The 20,890-nt window shown below is 42.8% G+C and overlaps 1 protein-coding gene across 2 annotated transcripts in view; it reads left to right on the top strand.

Moving 5' to 3' along the window:
• The first annotated feature begins 16,533 nt into the window (after positions 1-16,533).
• LOC106087737 (phosphatidylinositide phosphatase SAC2) overlaps positions 16,534-20,890 on the top strand; it is a 40,785-nt gene continuing 36,428 nt past the window's right edge. The window contains exon 1 of one of the 2 annotated variants that reach the window (XM_013252878.2): positions 16,534-16,799. In XM_013252878.2, the coding sequence (XP_013108332.1) occupies positions 16,703-16,799 (97 nt within the window). In that variant the 5' untranslated portion in view covers positions 16,534-16,702. The remainder of the gene's footprint in view (positions 16,800-20,890) is intronic. The other variant, XM_013252879.2, reaches the window with a different exon arrangement.

Here is a 20,890-nt window from a genome sequence, read left to right as displayed (position 1 = left end):
CCCATACTTGGCACGAACGTTGGAGGTCATTGTAAAAGTTATTTTGCAAAATTTCAGCCAAATGGGCGAAGAATTATGCCATCTTACAGCTCAAGAAGTACATTGGGGATATCGGTTTATATGGGAGTAATACCAGGTTATTGACCGATATCCCCCAAACTAGACACAAATCTTAGAGGTCGGACCATTTTCCCTTAAAGCTGCAATAGGTTCATAGATAGTTCATTATTCACCGCATTTTGAAGAAATTTGATTACTGTACTAAACCGTGGTGGTGGATATTCAAAATTCGGCCCGGCTGAAGCCTTTAAGGAGTCCATTCATGATTTGAAACATGAAAGTAAGGTCCCAAATGTTGCCATAGGGGGCAGTATAATCGCAAGCATGTTGAAAAATAAGGTCGTCACAATGGGTCTCTGGAAGTAAGAAAAAATTTCCCAAAAATACGTTTTTGGAAAAAAGTTGACAGGGCGAAATTGTAGTTATTGGAATATTTCATTGCTTATACTATGAAATTAAATCGGTGCTTTACAATAGCAAAATGTAATCATATCGAAACCATGTCCTCCTCATTTACTTGTTGGCTAGTCGGTTCTTCAAGTGAACCTCCTTCTCAGAGTTCTCGTATTGCTTGGCAAAACAGAAAACAAGTACAACTAACAATGGAATAGAACAATTGCATTCGAGTGGGGTTTTGCTGAACTATAGAACATTTTTCATTTTCTTTATTTGTTGACGAGGGAGGTGACATAAGTAGACGTGGTCTTACGCTAAGAGAAGGTACTATAATAGGGCACAGGGAGTCGCGAAACAATACAAGATTGAGGGCCTCATGGGTCAGTTTTTGCGTGTCGATATAGGAAGTGAAGATTTCGCAGATTGCTCTCCGAAGATCTGAAAACCATTCTAAGAGATGCCGTAACCTGGGCGGAGTCTTGCTCTAAGACGCACTTGCTACTGGCAGCTACATATGAATTCAGCGCCGAGTAACTCTCCGTGTTTGAGGATATTATAGGGGAGAGAAAGATAGTATGAAAGCTTAATTTGTTTGAACTTTATAATGCGACGGGATGGGATGGTGTACAATTTGTTATGCTGTGAAGGGCAGGACCATTTACCATGCAACTCCTTGAGATGATTTTCAGATGCGGTGTTTTGCTGGACTATGTACCTACTGGGGTGACAGGAGGTTGGGTTGATTTTTATGGCGAAGACGGTGTAACCAAGCCATTTTCTTCTCAAGGGCTAGAGGATAATCAGTATCTCATCCTTCATTTGGAAGACCCTGGAAAGCCTTATTGACACATGTATTAAACATGGTCCGAAACCTTCACTTGTAAGAGGCTATCAACCTACATACCCTAAGGGTCGGTCAGTTGACAGTGTTCTTAATGATGTTATTGGCTACATCGAGGGGAAATTTGGGCATGGGTGTCTTCAATTTGGCGGCCTTTTTGGACATACATGACGCTCTGGTGGACATAAGAGTCCCCCTCTTTTGGAGAATTGGATTGATACGATGCCGAAAAGATGGATTACCAATGCATCACTGGCAGAGGACTCAATAAGGATATTTATGACCAGAGGAACTCCGGAAGAAGGGGTTTTATCACATCTATTATCGCTTATCCATTGTGGCTTATCTTTTGTGTCTTAGCTAATGTGGCTTATCTATTTTGGCTCATCTATTATGGCTTATCTATTATGGCTTATCTTTTGTGGCTTATCTATTGTGGCTTATCTGTTGTGGCTTATCCATTGTGGCTTATCTATTTTGGCTTATCTATTGTGACTTATCTTTTGTGGCTTATCTATTGTTGCTTATCCATTGTGACAAATCTATTGTGGCTTACCCATTGTAACTTATCCTTTGTGGCTTATCTATTGTGGCTTATCTATTGCGGCTTACCCATTGTGGCTTACCTATTGTGGCTTATCTATTGTGGCTTATCTATTGTGGCTTACCCATTGTAACTTATCCTTTGTGGCTTATCTATTGTGGCTTATCTATTGCGGCTTATCCATTGTGGCTTACCCATTGTAACTTATCCTTTGTGGCTTATCTATTGTGGCTTATCTATTGCGGCTTATCCATTGTGGCTTATCTATTGTGGCTTATGTATTGTGGTTTATCCATTGTTGCTTATCTATTGTGGCTTATCCATTGTGGCTTATCTATTGTGGCTTATCTATTGTGGCTTATTTTTTGTGGCTTATCTATTTTGGCTTATCTATTGTGGCTTATCCATTGTGGGTTGTCCATTGTGGGTTATCTATTGTGGCTTATCTATTGTGGCTTATCTATTGTGGCTTATCTATTGTGGCTTATCTATTGTGGCTTATCTATTGTGGCTTATCTATTATGGCTTATCTATAATGGCTTATCTATTGTGGCTTATCTATTTTGGCTTATCTATTGTGGCTTATCTATTGTGACTTATCCCATGTGGCTAATCTATTTCGGCTTATCCATTGTGGCTTACCCATTGGGGCTTATCCTTTGTGGCTTATCTATTGTGGCTTATCTATTTTGGCCTATGTATTGCGGCTTATCTATTATGGCTTATCTATTGTGGCTTATCTATTAGGGCTTATCTATTGTGGCAAATCTATTATGTCTTATCTGTTGTCACTTATCTATTGTAGTCTATCTATTGTGGCTTATCTATTGTGGCTTATCTATTGTGGCTTATCAATGGGATTCCGAGGAAGAGGCTGAAGGTCGTTGGACTACGCGTCGTCATCATGGTGGGTAATCTTTTCCTCTCTGCTTTTACATATTTCATTCAGGGGACGTTTAAGAAGCTGTCTGGATGGGCAAAGGCCAACGGGCGTTGCATAAACCCCAGACTACGCGGCTACTTTTCATCAGGAGGAGAAAGCTGGGTGTTTTCAGGGGACCTTATCGCAATGGGATAGAACTTTTGCTCTCTTCAGAACTCCAGTAACATGATTCATGACCATAAACTAGGTGGGAGAAGGAACTCCGAAGATATGGTCAAAAGTAAATGCTCACTACTTCTGTCCCAACTTGATAGGAAGCATATTGGTGCTTAGGACAGGAACGGATGACTGGTCCGATATAAGGCTCTGGTCCTCCGCAAAATGATCGAGAAGGTACTGGGTACCGTGACAGTGCTGATCTGTGGGGCAGAGGCGCCCAGAGAGAAGGAGATGTGCGGAATACTATTCGTAGTACCTGTTTTTTAGGTGTGTGGCAACAAAGATCGCCATTAGACAAAAGGAATCAAGTACATGGAGCTCCACTCAAATTGTGGACATTCTGCTAGGGGATGGAGGTATATACGGTACGACTAATTGTGTACCAGGGGTGTTTTTCCTGGATCCATGGATGTCTGATGTGACATTAGGCAGTGGACGATTGTGCCCTTGAATGATTTGATACTATGCTGACGGCCAAAGGGCGAAATTCTTGACCTGAAACTAAGTTGTCTAAGGAACTTCGAAGATAGACCAAAAGTGAATGCTCTCTACTTCTGTCGCAATTTGAAAAGAAGGACCGCGCCTAGGCCAGGAACGGCGCACTGGACGTTTACAGAGGGTTTTCCGCCATCCTCACCCTATGGATATCTAGTGCGATATAAGGCTCTCGCCATAAGACTGAGTGAATCAAATTCCCTCCTTTCTGCTGGGGGATGGAGGTGTGGCGTGGCAGCATGCTATATGCGGCGTAACTAATTATATACGTGAGGTGTCTTTCCTTGTTGTCGTGTTGGAACATGGATGTGTGATGTGACATGAGGCTCTGGACAACTGTGCCCTTCACTAGTTATAAAGAAGCTTCAGGGTACCGCGGCAGTGCTGGTCTCTGGGCCAAGAAGAGAAACTGAACAGAGAAGGACCCTCCTCCTCGATTTTAGGCCTCTACACCTTATATTGAGTGTGTGGCAACACAGATTGCCATAAGACTGAGCGTGTCAGGTAAATGGTGCTCCCTAAACTTTGGGTATTCTTCTTTTTCTGGGGATGGATGCGGCCTGGCGGCAGGCTATATGTCCTCCCTTGTAGACGGGTTAGACCTATGGGTGTCTGATGTAACATAAGGCTCTAAACAACTGTGCACTTCGCAAGTTATCAGAAGCTACAGGCTACCGCGGCAGTGCTGATCCTTCGTCCAAAAAATAGAAGCTAAACAGGGAAGGACTCTCTTTCATCTCGACGTTAGGTCTTTCCATAAGACTGAGGATGTCAGGGTAAATGGTGCTCCTTAGTCTTTGAGCATTCTTCTTTTCTTCGGGGGATGGAAATGTGGCCTTGCGGCATTCTATATGCGGCGCAACGGATTGTATGCCAAAGCAGTCCTTCCTTTTTGACCGGTTTAACGCCGTTTTCCCTAAAAAGAATCTCTGAGCTGGGGTACTCTGGATGGGGGTCTAAATTGGAAGGGGGCAATGAACCGGGAGTTTTCATTGGATTCCTTGGAATCAGGGAATCTTATAGACCTCTGGGCGGATGCAGTGTTTTTCTGACGGAGGTCTTCTTGGTCCTGAAGGCACTCGAGACAATGTCGATGCGAAAGCGGCGGCCCGATCGTACAGTCACGATACAGGTGGACACTCAGACTATGAAGGATCTGGCGACGGGCTATTTAGGTTAGTTTGGAAAAGATGAAAAGAGGTTCTTTAAACCATGGGATAAACTGACGAGTTTTGCTGGTTCCCAACTCTGGGAGTTGGCAAGGTTGTCAAAGATATTGACAAAGCTGTTGACTGGCCACAAAAAAGTTTAATCACTGCCGCTCTGGACGCAGGGAAAGAGTCATATGTAGGGTTTGGGGAAAGGAGTGAGTTTGACGCAAAGAGAGAGAGAAAGAGAGGCTGGTTTTTGGAGTCGCGCACGTTGTACGCCAATGCTCTGAGGAAGAGGCTTTATTTACGAGGCTATGCAGGATGGTCGACCCGCTATGGCCCGGTTTATCAGAAGGGAGTTTATAACTCTTTCTTGGCGTTGGAAAGGTTGTTCAAGTTATTGATGAGGCTGTTGACTGGCCACAAAAACGTTTGATTGCTGCCGGCATGGACACAGGGAGAGAGTGATATACAGGATTTGTGGAGAGCAGTAAGTTTGTGAGGCAGAATTGGATACGATATGCCACGCCAATGCTCTAAAGGGGGATAAAAAGGGGATAAAACCCCTGGGTCAACCCCTGCCGACAGGTCTGCAGGCACTCCACCATTTTCTGACACTCGAAAAACACGAACGGTTCCCGGCTGGGCGGCGCACAGTTGGCGGGAGTCACAGTTAGATGGCATTAAAAAAACAAAAGCGTATTTAGTTCGGCCGGGCCGAATCTTATATACCCTCCACCATGGATCGCATTTGTCGAGTTTTTTCCCGGTATCTCTTTTTAGGCAAACAAAGGATAAAAGATAAGAATTGCTATGCTATTGGAGCTATATTAAGTTATGATCCGATTCGGACCATAATTGAATTGAATCTTGGAGACTATAGTAGAAGTCATTGTGTAAAATTTCAGCCAATTCGAATGAGAATTGCGCCTTTTAGGGGCTCACGAAGTAAACTCGGGAGATCGATTTATATGGGAGCTGTATCAGGCTATAGACCCATTCAGACCATATTTGACACGTATGTTGAAGGTCATGGGAGAAGCCGTTGTACAAAATTTCGACCTAATCGGATGATAAATACGCCCTCTAGAGGCTCAAGAAGTCAAGATCCTAGATCGGTTTATATGACAGCTATATCAGGTTATGAACCGATTTGAACCATACTTCGCACAGTTGTTGGAAGTCATAACGAAGCACGTCATGCCAAATTTCAGCCAAATCGGATAGGATTTTCACCCTCTAGAGCCTCAAGAAATCAAGACCCCAGATCAGGTCATAGACCGATTTGAACCATACTTAGCACAGTTGTTGAAAGTCATAACGAAATACGTCATGCCAAAAGAAGTCTAGAGGCTCAAGACGTCAAGATCCCAGATCGGTTTATTTGACAGCTATATCAGGTTATGAACCGATTTCAACCATATTTCGCACAGTTGTTGGAAGTCATAACGAAATACGTCATGCCAAATTTGTGACAAATCGGATGAGATTTTGCGCCCTCTAGAGGCTCTAGAAGTCAAGACCCCAGATCAGGTCATAGACCGATTTGAACTATACTTAGCATAGTAGTTGAAAGTCATAACGAAATACGTCATGCCAAATTTCAGTCAAATCGACCCTTTAGAGTCGCAAAAAATCAAGATCCCAGATCGATTTATAACAGTTATACCAGGTTATGAACCGATTTCAACCATACTTCGCACAGTTGTTGAAAGTCATAAAGAAACAGGTCATGCCAAATTTGTGACAAATCGGATGAGATTTTGCGCCCTCTAGAGGCTCAAGAAGTCAAGACCCCAGATCAGGTCATAGACCGATTTGAACCATACTTTGCACAGTTGTTGAAAGTCATAACGAAATACATCATGCCAAATTTCAGTCAAATCGGATGGAAATTGCGCCCTCTAGAGGCTCAAGAAGTCAAGACCCCATTTCATTTTATATGACAGCTATATCAGGTTATGGGCCGATTTGAACCATACTTAGCACAGTTATTGGTAATCATAATGAAATTCGTCATGCCAGATTTCAGTCAAATCGGATGATCATAACGAAACACGTCATGCCAAATTTCAGCAAAATCGGATAGGAATTGCGCCCTCGAGAGCCTCAAGAAGTCAAGACTCCAGATCGGTTTATATGACAGCTATATCAGGTTATGGACCCATTTATGCGGAGGCACAGTTGTTGAAAGTCATAAAGAAACACGTCATGCCAAATTTTAGTGAAATCGGATAGGAATTGCGCCCTCTAGTGGCTCAAGAAGTCAAGACCAAGTTAAGTAATTTGAGTATTCCGAATTCATCAGAGTGGGACAAGAAGGGCTTTTGGGTCTACTGGTGCCGTACCCCTAAAACCGACTTCATATTCCGGTTTTTCGGGGTTATTTAAACAAAAAATGATTTTTTTTCCATTTTCCTGGCAAAATTTCCACTTTTCCCCTCATTATCACTTGACCCTCGTAGCACTTCGCACAATCACTCGCTCTTGCAAAACATAATAGAAAAAGAGGAAACTTGTCACATCAGAGAATTGAAATTTTGTTTATTTGCCTTTGGTGCAGCACAAGCAGTTCTGGAAAATTGTTTACTTCTTTCCGTTTCTTAAAAAGGATGGCCAACACAACACAACTTCAATTTCATTCTTTATTTTCTTCGTGATTCCTCTTCGATTTTCTCCATGGCCCTTCAGTCATAGCTAAATAATGTCAAAAGGATATAAGTGAAATGTATAACATTGAGTGCTCCTTACCCTAAGAAGAAGGCGAAGAAGCCGAAGAAGAAGAGGAACCTGAAAGAAAAGAATTCAAGAAATAAAATCCATAGCCTACACACACACACAAACACTCACCCACAATTGCAGAGATGCTGGAATAGCTGACCGGTCAGCCAAACAAGAAACCAATGGTTCCACAACAATGCTCAGATAGGTCAAGTGGTAATGGTGTTTATCAAGGGTCCGTCCACATGCAACAAATGCAATTGTGTTTTGTTGTCCAGAGTGCAGGATTAGGTTCAAACAAAATGAGGTAACCCAAGGACGAAAAAATAAACCAAAGGGTAAAATGTCCAAACCATTGAGGAAATGTTGTTTACCAAAGATTTCTTAAGGGAAAGCAAAGCTTTAAATCTCAGAGGATATAATTTCTTGCAATGTCTGATTGTTGCACAAATTGAAGGGAAGGTGACACACGTCATGGAAACCACCAACACTCGATTCAAGTATGAACATAAAATATGAAATGAAAAGTTAGTCCATATGCTTCTAAAAAGTACTGACGAATAAAGCAATCTGATCCAAATTCTGAAAAAAATGTTGATGCAGGTCACTTGGGATTGTAATGAGCGCAAATTGGACTATGTTCACATATAGAGGGTGATTTTTTATGAGTTATGTTTTTCGCTGTAGCAGCTCCGGTTGAAGCTGTGTAATCTGTGGAAGTGAAAAGTGTTCAATATACTCTGCCATTTCATTATGAAAAAACTCCGAAACGAGCAACAACTATAAATTATTGATATTTTTTATGAAAATTGGTGCTCTGTGGCAACAGCTTGATTGTGTTCAGCGATGTGGCTCATTTCTGGGTACGAAAGTTACCGATTCATGCCGAAAAAAACGACAGTTTAATGTGGCTTGCGAGCTGGTGGCATAAACGGTCACTTTTTCTTCAAAGACGAAGCTATTTCTAACAAATAGAAGCGTGCTAAGTTCGGCCTGACCGACTCTTATATACCCACCACCATGGATCGCATTTGTCGAGTTCTTTTCCGGGTGTCTCTTTTAAGGTAAACAAAGGAAAGAAAAGAATTTCTATGCTATTGGACCTATATCAAGTTATGGTCCAATTCGGACCATAATGCAGTGAATGTTGGAGACCATAGCAGAAGTCATTGGGAACAAGTAAAAGCGTGCAAAGTTCGGCCGGGCCGAATCTTATATACCCTTCACCATGGATTGCATTTGTCGAGTTCTTTTCCCGGCACCTCTTCTTAGCCAAAAAAGGATATAAGAAAAGATTTGCTCTGCTATTAGAGCGATATCAAGATATGGTCCGGTTTGGACCACAATTATATTATATGTTGGAGACCTGTGTAAAATGTCAGTCAATTCGAATAAGTTGCGCCCTTTGGGGGCTCAAGAAGTAAAATAGAGAGATTGTTTATATGGGAGCAGTATCGGGCTATAGACCGATTCAGACCATAATAAACACGTATGTTGATGGTCATGAGAGGATCCGTCGTACAAATTTTCAGGCAAATCGGATTAAAATTGCTACATCTAGTGGCTAAAGAAGTCAAGATCCTAGATCAGTTTATATGACAGCTATATCAGGTTACAGACCGATTTGAACTTTTCGTAACACAGTTGTTGGAAGTCATAACAAAACACATCATACAATATTTCAGCCAAATCGGATAGGAATTGTGCCACCTAGCGGCTGAAAAATCAAGACCCCAGATCGGTTTATATGGCAGCTTTATCAAAACATGGACCGATATGGTCCATTTACAATCCCAACCGAGCAACACAAATTAGAAGTATTTGTACAAAATTTTAAGCGGCTAGCTTTACTCCTTGAAAAGTTAGCGTGCTTTCGACAGATAGACGGACGGACTGACCGACGGACTAACTGATGGACGAACGGACATGGCTATCGACATAAAATGCCATGACGATCAAGAATGTATATACTTTATGGGGTCTGAGATGAATATTTCGAGGAGTTACAAACAGAATGGCGAAATTAGTATACCCCCATCCTATGGTGGAGGGTATAAAAACTAAATGACAGAGACCAATTTATCGATTTCAATAAAATTTTGAATTTAAGATGCAAACTTGAGTGCTTTATTATCTTAAAACAAGTAAAAGCGTGCTAAGCTCAGCAATTTGGGCAGTACTTGGCACAGTTGTTGGAAGACGTAACGGAACACCACATCCAAAATTTCAGCCAAATGGGATAAAAATAGCGGGTTATAAGGGCTCAAGAAGTCAAATCGGGAGATCGGTTTATATGGGAGCTATATCAAGTTATGGACCAATTTGGACTGTACTAGACACAGTTGTTGGAAGCCGTAACGGAACACCACATGCAAAATTTCAGCCAAATCAGACAAAATTTGCGGCTGGTAAGGGCTCAGGAAGTCAAATCGGAAGATCGGTTTATATGGGAGTTATAACTAAATCTGAACCGATATGACCCATTTGCAATTCCCAATGACCTACATCAATACTAAGTACCTGTGCAAAATTTCAAGCGGCTAGCTTTACGCGTTCGACTGGACATTCACATGCTATCACTTGCCGCACCGATTTTACATAAGTGAGCACGTAGTCCTATGTGTCCCGTTATGATGCCAATAGCTATACTGACCTCCTTCTTAATTCCTCGTATTCTCACGAGCTGTATTCTTTAATAGAATTTTCGCCGTCCTACCAACCGTTTCGCTGTTCCACAGTGTTGCATGCGCATTCGTCGCCCACGCTCTTAACTCGGACTGCGTCGACCCTAAAGGGTTCGGGTTAACCAAGTATATTGACGGCAGTCCTCTGGCCTTTACCGTCAAATCATCTGCCTTTTCATTCTCCCTTATTCTGTTATGGCCCGGCAACCAAACGATGCGGATTTTGCCATCCTCAGAGAAGCCGTTTATCTCCTCCTTACACTGCAAGACTGTTTGTGACCTTACAGTCCTGGTTGTTATTGACCTTATGGCAATTTTAGCGTCCTTAAAGATGTTCAAACCCGACGTCCTAGCGTTAGCACCACATCACTTCACGCATTCCATGATCGCCCGGATCCCCACCTGCAGGACCGTATTATGGTCAGGCAGTCTAAAACAGATCTCAGTCCCTAGGTTTTCAATGTAGACTCCCAGGCCCACTCTGTCCTCTAGCTTTGATCCATCCGTGTAACATGATCTTCCAGATGACAATACTAGGGTTCCGTCAATCCAAGACTGTGCCGCTGGCAGCAGTGCCTCGCATTCGACCTCAAGTGTTGTGTCAGATATCCGATCGGAAAAATTCTTCCCTTCCTTCCAGTTTTCCTATCGTCGCCTCGATTATACCGCGATGGTATGAATTTAACCCATCCTCAATCTATTCTCCCATCGCCTTAAGTCTCATAACCGCAGTGGCGGCCTCACACTTAATCTGCATGTCAATGGATCGGATATAGCCTCCAGTGCCCTAGTGGGCTTGGTCTTCATCGCTCCGCCTAAGTCAAGACAACTTGTTCTCTGAACCTGTTGTATGGTCCTTATGTGGCACTTTTTCTCCATAGCAGTCCACCGCGTAAGTAAATATTGATCTAATCACGCTCCTGTAGAGCCAGTGAACTATCCTCGGATTCAGGCCCCATTTCGAGCCTACGGCCCGTCTACATAGTGCCCAACATCTGTGAGCCTTCACAGTATGCTACTGAATGTAACACTTCCAATTCAGTTTCCTGTCCAAGATCATACCTAAGTATTTGGCCTTGTCATATATCAAAATCGTCTTATTGAGGAAACGTTGTGCGTTAAATTGGCCCACCTTAGTCTTCCTCATGAACAGGCATATTTCATTCTTCTCTGGGTTAACATTGAGACCTCTGGGTCTAGCCCAGCCAAGAGCAAGACCCTTTCGGCCCTTCTACATAGCTCGTTCGAATCCTTACCCCTTAGAAGTATTACAACATCGTCTGCGTGGCAGACGGGTTCAAATCCCTCCTCAGTCAGCATCCGTAATAGGTCATTTATGGTGGTCACCCATAGGAGTGGTGATATAATGTCCCCCTATGCCGTGCCTTGTGCCACTTTCTCCCTTGTTGTTGTTGTTGTTGTAGCAGTGTATTATACACTGAGGCGGCAGCCCTTGCCGATGAAGAATTCCTTCGGGTCAATCCGGTACGTACAACCGGCTGCCATGAGATTTTTCTCCCTTGTATTTATGCCATGGGACACATAATTTATCCACCTGCATATGGTTTATCCAGTCTCTAAGGACGGGGTCCACCTTTTCTAACACTGATCCAATCCTGGTCTTAGGATTGGATCAGCGTGTTGGTCCGCACATAGTTCAAAGCCCCCTCGATGTCAATGCATACCGCCAGGGGGTATGTTTTGGCATCGTGGCAACTTCGTGCAGGGCAGTCTTCGCCGACCTTCCCTTGACATAGGCATGCTGTTTGTATTTGAGCAGCTCGCTGGAAGTCATACTCTTTATCATGGTGTCCACAGTACGTTCCATGGTTTTGAGTAGAAATGACGTAAGGCTTATAGGTCTGTAGGCCTTTGATGTCGCAAAACTTGCGTTGCCAGGGTTGGGTACAAACACCACCCTTACCTCCTGCCAGGCTTTCGGAGTATATGAAAGTCCTACGCAAAATGCAAATTTTGCCCATGAACATTCCACTAGGGAACAGGGGCAAACTTCTCACATATCAATGAGTGCAGTCAGCAGTCAGTTTAGGCTCAATGATAAGGGGAATTGGAGGCCACCGTGGCGCAGAGGTTAGCATGTCCGCCTATGATGTTGAACGCCTGGGTTCAAAACCTGGCGAGACCATCAGAAAAATATTCAGCGGTGGTTTTCCCCTCTTAATGCTGGCAACATTTGTGAGGTACTATGCCATGTAAAACTTCGTTCGGATTCGGCGGTAAAAAAAGAGGACCCTTATCATTGAGCAAGTCCTAGGCACACTGTGAAAATTTGGCCTGATGAGGCGCCAGATAGTCTGCCTCTTTCTGTAGTAACACCGGAAATATTCCATCAGGTCCGGGTGACTTAAATGGTTTGAAGCACCTCAAGGCTTCCTGAACCATAAATTCCGTTATGATAAGCCTTCGATGAACCTCATTATTCCACGATTCCGGTGTCTCCGTGAGTCCCATCGTATCCTTTGGAAAATGGGGTTTCAACAAAAGCCTCAACATGTCCTCCGTTGTTTCTGCTCTCACTCCCATGTCGTCTACTAAAGTTTCTGTTTGGACATGGGTTTTTGAGAGATATTTTTTTATCTTGGCGGCGTCATTAACTCTATCGATCTGTTCGCAGAAAAGCTTCCAGGAGGCACGTTTTGCCGCTCTGGCAAACATATTGTATTCCTTGAGCCGTGTGTAATACACATCCCAATAAACTTCCGCCTTTTTACGACGTGCTCTGTTGAAAAGTCTCCGGACCTCTTTCCCAATATTGCTAATCTCCCCGGTCATCCAAGGTTTTTCTTAGGCCCGAAGAGAAAAACTATCTTCGAAGGACCCCACCAGTGCAGTCGTAATACTGTGGACATTTTCGTCAATGTCTTCCATGCTTGGACAATCTAAATTGTCTTTCCCAAGCTTGGTTCTGAGTAGCCTTCCGAATTTTGTCCATTTGGTTTTCAACTTTACCGGTAGCTTATCGAGTTATACAAATAACAGTTTCAGCGAAATCAGGCAATAAATCCGCTTTTCATGGCATAAAGACTCTAAATTGGAAGTTCGGTCTGTATGTCAGTCATTCGCGAAGCCAGTGGCAGCTTTGTGGAGTGGGCTAAAAATCTTGAAATGGCAATAAAATTAGCACACTTTGCCAAAAACAATGAAATTTTTCAAATCCTGTGGGGCTAAAACTTTTCTGGGAGATGCTTAGGCCACCGCCAGAGATCTTTCTAAACAGTTCACTATTTCAAGTTTCAGCAAAATCCGATAATAAATCCAGCTTTTATGGGCTTCAAGCCCTTAACCGTCAAAACGGTTTATATGGCAGCTTTATCTGAATATAGCCCGATTTGAGTTTTTTATAGGCCTAAGGACTTAAATCGGGAGATAGGTATATATATGTGGCAGCTCTTTCCAAATATAGACTAGAGCCCGACACAGCCCACTGCGTCAAATTTCAACGAATTTCACACTTAAATCGGGAGATCGGTATATATGGCAGCTATATCCAAAAAAATAGCCCTATCTTAACCATACTCGGCACGAATGTCGAAGGGCCTAAAAAAACCCATTGTGCTAAATTTCAGCGAAATTGGTTAACAGATTCACCTTTTAATGGTCTAAAACCTTAAATCAGGGGATCGGTTTATACTGCAGTTAAATTCGAACCTAACCCGATCTGGGTCATATGGAACAGGGATGTGGAGAAACCTAACCCAACTGGCTATATCAAATTTCAGCGAAATCGGACAATAAATACGCCCATTAAGCGCCAAGACCTTAGAATGGGAGATCGATCTTATATAGCCCGATCTTAGCCATACTCGCTACGAATGTCGAGATGCCTAACGCAACTCATTGTGCCTAATTTCACCAAAAACGTTAATAAATTCACCTTTTATTAGCCTAAAACCTAAAATCGGGAATCGGTATATATGGCAGCTATATCCAAATCTTGACCGGTCTGAGCCGTATTGTACAATGATGTCGAGAGGCCTAACACAGCTCACTATCCCAAATATCAGCGAAATTTTGCCTGCAAGAGACTATCAGCCACTAAATATTCAGCCACTACAAATACATGATGATGAAAGTGATGGTCGATGGAAAATTGATTCCGACCTTCAAGTGTCCCAAAATTCTTGGCGGCACATTTGACAGCTCTTACACATTCTTTCCATTGCGATCAGCTTAAAATAAAAACAAGATCCTCAAGTCACTTGCCGGCAGCACTTGAGGTGCTCACAAAGAAACCTTGTTGACCATGCAAAAAGCAATTGACCGGTCTCTGGTAAGTTATGAATCCCCGGTGTGGTCTCGTCAGCTCTGGCACACGCAGTGGAATAATATTCTGATCTCTCAGAATGCCCAACTTCGAATTGCAACGGGATGTCTCCTCAGTTCTTATGTGGACCACCTCCATCGGAAGTCAAAGATCCTACCCGTGCGTAGACATATCTACATGGTGTCTAAGCAATACCTTCTGAGCTATTTTTTGGCAGAGACCATCAAAATCATCATCTTATGTATCCACATCCACCGTGCAGAAGCCTCGGTAGATGTAGAGCGTAAAGTTCAAGGCTACATGAGAGAACCTCTAGATCAAGCGGGTCTAAACAACACGGTAACAGAATTGGTAAATAGCTACCAATGTGGTCCTTGGAAAACTACTGTCTACCATTGCATCAGAAGAAATTGACCTCCTCTGGCAAATAACAAACCGGCAAATGCAACCGCCTCATCTCCTACAGAGCAAGGATTGATGCCGACGTGCAGGATGTATGTCCCGAGTGTGAACACGGACCACAGAACACACGTCATCTGTTTAATTGCCCAGCCAGACTCACTCGAATCAGACCCATCCATAGATTCGAAAGGGTAAACCTCCCAAGACTAACCGGAGTACATCTCAATACATATCACACATGCTTAGTCAACAGCAACACAAGCTGGAATTTTGAACTTTAATCTGTGTGAAGCTCTTAGGTATCACGAGAAGCAATCTCATGACAGCCGGTTGTACGTACCGGATTGATCCGATGGATTGCTGACGCCTCAGTGTACAACACACTGCTGGAACAACGACAAGGAGAACCCTAGCTGGGAGCTATTGGACCCATCCACAGGTTTGCGGATAGTGGAATGCTCCTTACAGAGTAGCTGCTGCTGCTGTCGCGGACAATCAGCGGCATCGAGTGGAGAGTCTGAGGGCCTATGATGCTCGATATGACAAGGCGAGTTATTGGCGCCTTTATATAACCAATGGCCAACATGTTCCCGCGGCGAGCGATCGTATAGGCGGGAACAAGCTTGCTCGCTTATAAGAGTTTAACGAGGATCGCCAACTCCATATGCAATTGTGGCTACAACACAACAGGGACTTACAAGAAAAACCTGTTATCACAGAGACCACCATCATCTTGTGGATACATATCCACCGCCTTAAGAAGCCTTAAGGTAGATCTACATGATCTAGAGCGTGAGGTTCAGCGCTACAAGATATAACCTCTAGATCAAGCGGCATATCAAGCAGGTCTAGGCGACATTCATGCAGACAGGGTAGCAGATGCGGTAAATGGCTACCCGGTGAAGTAGTAGTCCTTGGAGAACGACCGCTTCCCATTGCACCTACAGAAATTGACCTCCCCCGGCAAACCAAAGTAGTTCTGGCTCAATTACGTTTCGGCAGGTACAACCGCTTCAACTCCTACAGAGCAAGGATTGATGCCGACGTGCAAAATGTATGTCCCGATTGTGACCACACACGACACACGTCACCTGTTTAACTGCCCAGCCAGACCCAGATCCCTGTGGACGCACCCCATCTTAGTCGCAGAGTTCCTGGGTCTTGACACTCAACAGAATCAAGCAGACGAAAGATAGAACACAACAAACTGCTACAACAACAACAAAAAAAGCCTGAGGGCGACAGAATCTGGATTTTAAAAGATCTTCACAATTTGGAGACTTCATGTAGGTTTTATTAAACTATCGGCTCAAAAGCCCACCAATGTTTCTGAGCCCCTAGAACTAGTTACATACAGACAGACACTTACCGGATTAAGGCAGGCACTTAATGGATTAACACACAACACAGCATCCACAGAAGTGTTGTCGGGCACTAAGTTACGAACGGACTGACATATATAGCAATGTAATTGCAACATTTTCTATCACTTTAAAGATACATACATATTTAACACTTTTACAAAATTCACTTTAAAATATTTTCTGTGGAATAATTTACAAGCAATAAGAAACAAACAAGTCAGCACAAAACTCACGTCAAAAATTTGAATTTTTTTTTCATTGTTTTTTCATGTACACACTCCGTTAGACCAATACATACACTCAAACATATGGTTTGACGACAAATCTTCCGGTTGCATTCAAAAACATTAGGCCACGAACGCTTTTTGTTTTAAATATCATAGCAACATTGTGGCAACTCTTTCCTTCTCTCATTATCTCTCTCTCGCTCTCTCTCTTTGGCTGTCAGTTTAATCAAAACAAATTGCTTTCATGGCAAACGTCATTCTCTTTGTTGTCATTTGTGCTGTCTTGCTGCAAGTAAAAATAGAGAAAATTTGTTGTGGTCGGAAAAAAGTAGTAGGAAATTGTTGTGCAAGAACATCTGAAAAAAAATAAACAATGTTTTGTTAATGCATTAAAAACGTGAACAAGTTAGAAAGAAAATCAAGCAACGAAATGGAAGTGTTTCAAACAGATAATTATTATATATTCGTTAAACGAGAGAAAAGTCTTTGGTGGTCTCGAACAACATCGGAATTTAGTATTAAATCAGGTAAGCGTAGAGAAAAATGCAATGCCTATAAAAGTTTCGGAAACAGGCAATGGCTATAACAATTCCAAAAAGGACAACATTGTTCAATCGAACAATTTTATTTCCTGCCTTAGAATTGTAGATTAAAAGTCATTGTTGTTGACTTTGCTGCCTTTTAGAGGGGCCAAACGCTAAGCATTGATTTTACATGGAATCCATTAATAATTTGTGTGCTTGCATTGCCAATGAGTCACGAAATGCGAGAAAATAAGGCAAAACAAAAAATGCCTTGTTTTTGTTTGTGTGTAGTCAGTCCGTATGTCTCTTGTTGTGGCACAAGTTGAATCGTTGACAAACAAGACTTTCAAAGCGGGGGCTGGCTGGTGTTTGACTTTTATAACATAAATAAAATTTTCAAAAATGAGTTTTTATTGGAATAGCTGTATATACGAGAAAAAGAAGAAATAAATTGATTTGAAAGGCGTTAACCTCCTTGCCAAAAAACAAAAAATGTATAAAAGCGCATATGCTTTGTCTTTGTTGTCATTCTGATTATCAATTTAATATTATTTACATGTATGTATGTTTTTTTATGGGCAATAATGAACCCACATACATATATATGTATGTATGTATGTATGTATACCCTATATACCAGATGAAAGCGGTGTGTGAATATATGTGGTTAAAGTGTGGTTTCTGGTGAGCCACTTTTTATAACAGACTCAGAATGCAGAACAGCATCAACGTCAACCGCCCGGCCTCTCACTGAGAGTCTCAATTAGATCGCAGATTGTCCGCGACTGCAATTGCAGCTGCTCCACTATCCGCAACCTATGGGCGCCCCAGGTAGCACTCAGCTGAGTCACATGCAAATGTGGCTACTACAACAACAACAACCATTATCATTGAGATTAAACATTAGTCCGACTGCATCCCTTGATATGGATGAGTATCCCTTGTTCCTTAGTGGAATGTACATGGGAAATTTAGTTGTTGTTGTTGTAGCAGTTTATTTGTTCTATCTTTCATGGGCTTGATTCTGTTGAGTGTCAAGACCCAGGAACTCTGGGACTAAGATGGGTTGCGTCCACAGGGATCTGGGTCTGAGTCGAGTGGACCTGGCCGGGCAGTTAAACAGGTGACGTGTATCGTGCGGTCCCTGGATACAATCGGGGCATACATCTAGCACGTCGGCATCAATCCTTGCTCTGTAGGAGTTGAGGCGGCTGCATCTGCCGGAACGTAATTAAGCCAGAACCACTCTGGTTTGCCGGGGGAGGTCGATTTCTTCGGGTGCAATGGGTGGCGGTCGTTCTCCAAGGACTACATTCACCCGGTAGCCAATTACCGCATCTGCTACCGTGTCTGCATGAATGTTGTTCATACCCGCTAGATCTAGAGGTTCTCTCTTGTAGCGCTGAACCTCACGCTCTAGATCATGTAGATCTACCTTAAGGCTTCTGGGCGGTGGATATCTATCCACAAGATGATGATTTGGATGGTTTCTGCGATAACAGCCCAAAAGGTATTGATTGGACAGCATGTAGTTATGTCTTCGCACTGGTAGGATCTTTGTCTCCTGATGGAGGTAGTCGACATAAGAACTGAGGAGACAGCCCGTCGCAGTTCGGAGGGCGGCATTCTGACAGATCTGAATATTATTCCACTGCGTCTCACAAAGTCGACGAGACCACACTAGCGCTGCATAACTTACCACGGACCGGCCAATTGCTTTGTACGTGGTTAACAAGGTTTCTTTGTCTGCACCCCAAGGGCTGCCAGCAAGTGATTTGAGGACCTTGTTTTTACTTTTGACTTTATCGCAGATTGCTGTGGCATGTGAGGAGAATGTGTAAGAGCTGTCAAATGTGACGCCAAGTATTTTGAGACACCTGATGGTCGGAATCATTTCTCCATCGACCATCACAGTCAGCTCAGTATTCACCTCACGCGTATTTGTAGTGAACAATGTGGCTGAAGATTTTGTGGCAGATATCTTCAGATTTCTTGCAGCGAAATATGAGGCAAGCTCGTTGAGGTAGACGTTCAACCTATCGCAGATGTCATCAATGGGTGGGGGCCTGATGCCATGATCGTACAATCGTCCGCATATGATACGATCTCTATGCCGTCTGGAGTGGGTGGTGACTAGAGGACAGTGCCGGAGATATCACCCCACCTTGGGGAACTCCCTGTTTCACTCTAAGGTGTTTCGACTTCTTGTTCCTAAATTCCACAAATGACTGGCAACCACACAGATAATTCGCGACCCATCGTTTCAGGCCTAGCTGGAGGGACGTGTTGGCGATGTCCTCAAATAATTTGACATGGCTGACCGTGTCGAATGCCTTCGATGGGTCCAGTGCCACGGAACCGTCCTATCACATGGCCTGGGCTGATTGAAGCCACGGCAAATGTGTGCGGTGATGGCATGCCAAGCTGTTGTTGTGCCGCGCAGTCTCCGAAATCCATGTTGATGCTCGGCGAATGGAAATTCTGCTACGAGTCTCGGGAGGAGTAATGCATCAAGCGTCTTTGCCACTGGTGAGAGAAGGGATATCGGTCTGTACGACTCCCCCAAACTCGGGTCTTTTCCAGGCTTCAGTAGCGGGATCACTCTGCCCGTTTTCCAGACATCGGGAACTATAAGAGTGTTCAATGACAGGTTGAGGACAGTGGTAAGGCACTCAACACAAGGTGAATCCAGATTCTTCGATATCAATGTAGAGATTCCGTCGGGGCCCAACGCCTTAGATGATTTGGCGCCACGGATGACATTTGTAACTTCGCCCACGGTAATTTGTGATGGCTGTTCATCGGCTCGGAGACCACGAATACGGCGAATGGCTCTCCTCCTTGTCCTTTCTCTCTCGGGATGCACAATAAATTGACGGTTGATTGTCTTGGCGCATCTCTTCGGATCAGTCACGATTATTTTGTTAGTAGCACAGACCTTCTGACTAGATTTTTTCAAGCTTACTCTTTAGTACATAAAGCCTACAACAATCCTATAACTGGCTTAGATTAAGATCAGCACCATCTTTTGAAACTAACCTAAACTAATCTAAGTCGGTACAACTTTTTTTTGTTCTTTACGCCGGTTTTTCGTTTATCTCTCTATTGCTCTAAATACTTTCGTCTGTCTCTCCCTTTTCTACCTACTTTCGTCTGCCTCTCTTATATCATTTTTTCTAGGACAAACACAATGGACCAGAGGTCTTCGAGTGAAGCGGTTGGCAACTGCAGTGTCCTTAAGCATAACTTAACTACAGCGGTCAAAAAAAGTATTCATCATTCAATGTTTTTTTTTTTAATAAGTCTACAAAAGACAATTGGAATAAAAACATATTAAACTAATGATGCAGTAGTGCTTGTGTGATATATATGTACACAATTTCATTGGTTTTAAAGAAAAAAATAGTATTTATTGGAACAAAAAGGGCCATTTTACAGCTGAACACAAAAAATTAAACAAAAAAAGTATTCATCATTGCAAAAAAACAAAAAAATAAATAACATAATTTAAAAAAATTAATACTTTGTTATTCGACCACCGCGTCTTATAACTTCTTTTAAACGGTTTGACATCGATTGGACTAATTTAGCGGTTATATTTTGGTCTATATTAGTCCATTCCTCCATTATCACCTGTTGCATTTGACTCTTGCTCGAAAAATTGCGCGTTCTCAATTTGCGTTCGAGATGTTCCCAAAGATGTTCAATTGGGTTCAAGTCGGGACTTTGAGGAGGAGTTTTAATGACTTTGGGGCAGTTATACAGCATCCACATCTTGGTATTTAAAGCAGAATGTTTGGGGTCATTATCTTGATAATATTGAAAGTTATTACCAAGCCCAAGTTTTACAGCACTATCTTTTAAATTCCTCTTTAAAATGTCAATGTAATACTTATGATCCATTACTCCATCAATAATTTCAAGATTTCCCGCTCCTGAAGCCGCCATACACCCCCAAACCATTAAACCACCTCCACCATGTTTTACAGTAGCAACTGTGTTTCGTTCTTCAAGCTCTGTATTTGGTTTTCTGTACACTATGACCTTTCCATCGCACCCAAAAAGATTAAACTTGCTCTCGTCTGCAAAAATGA

The sequence above is a fragment of the Stomoxys calcitrans genome, chromosome 2 (assembly GCF_963082655.1).
Source record: "Stomoxys calcitrans chromosome 2, idStoCalc2.1, whole genome shotgun sequence".
NCBI lineage: Eukaryota > Metazoa > Arthropoda > Insecta > Diptera > Muscidae > Stomoxys > Stomoxys calcitrans.
The sequence above is the reverse complement of the archived record's forward strand: the minus strand, read 5'-3'. Positions and strand labels throughout refer to the sequence as shown.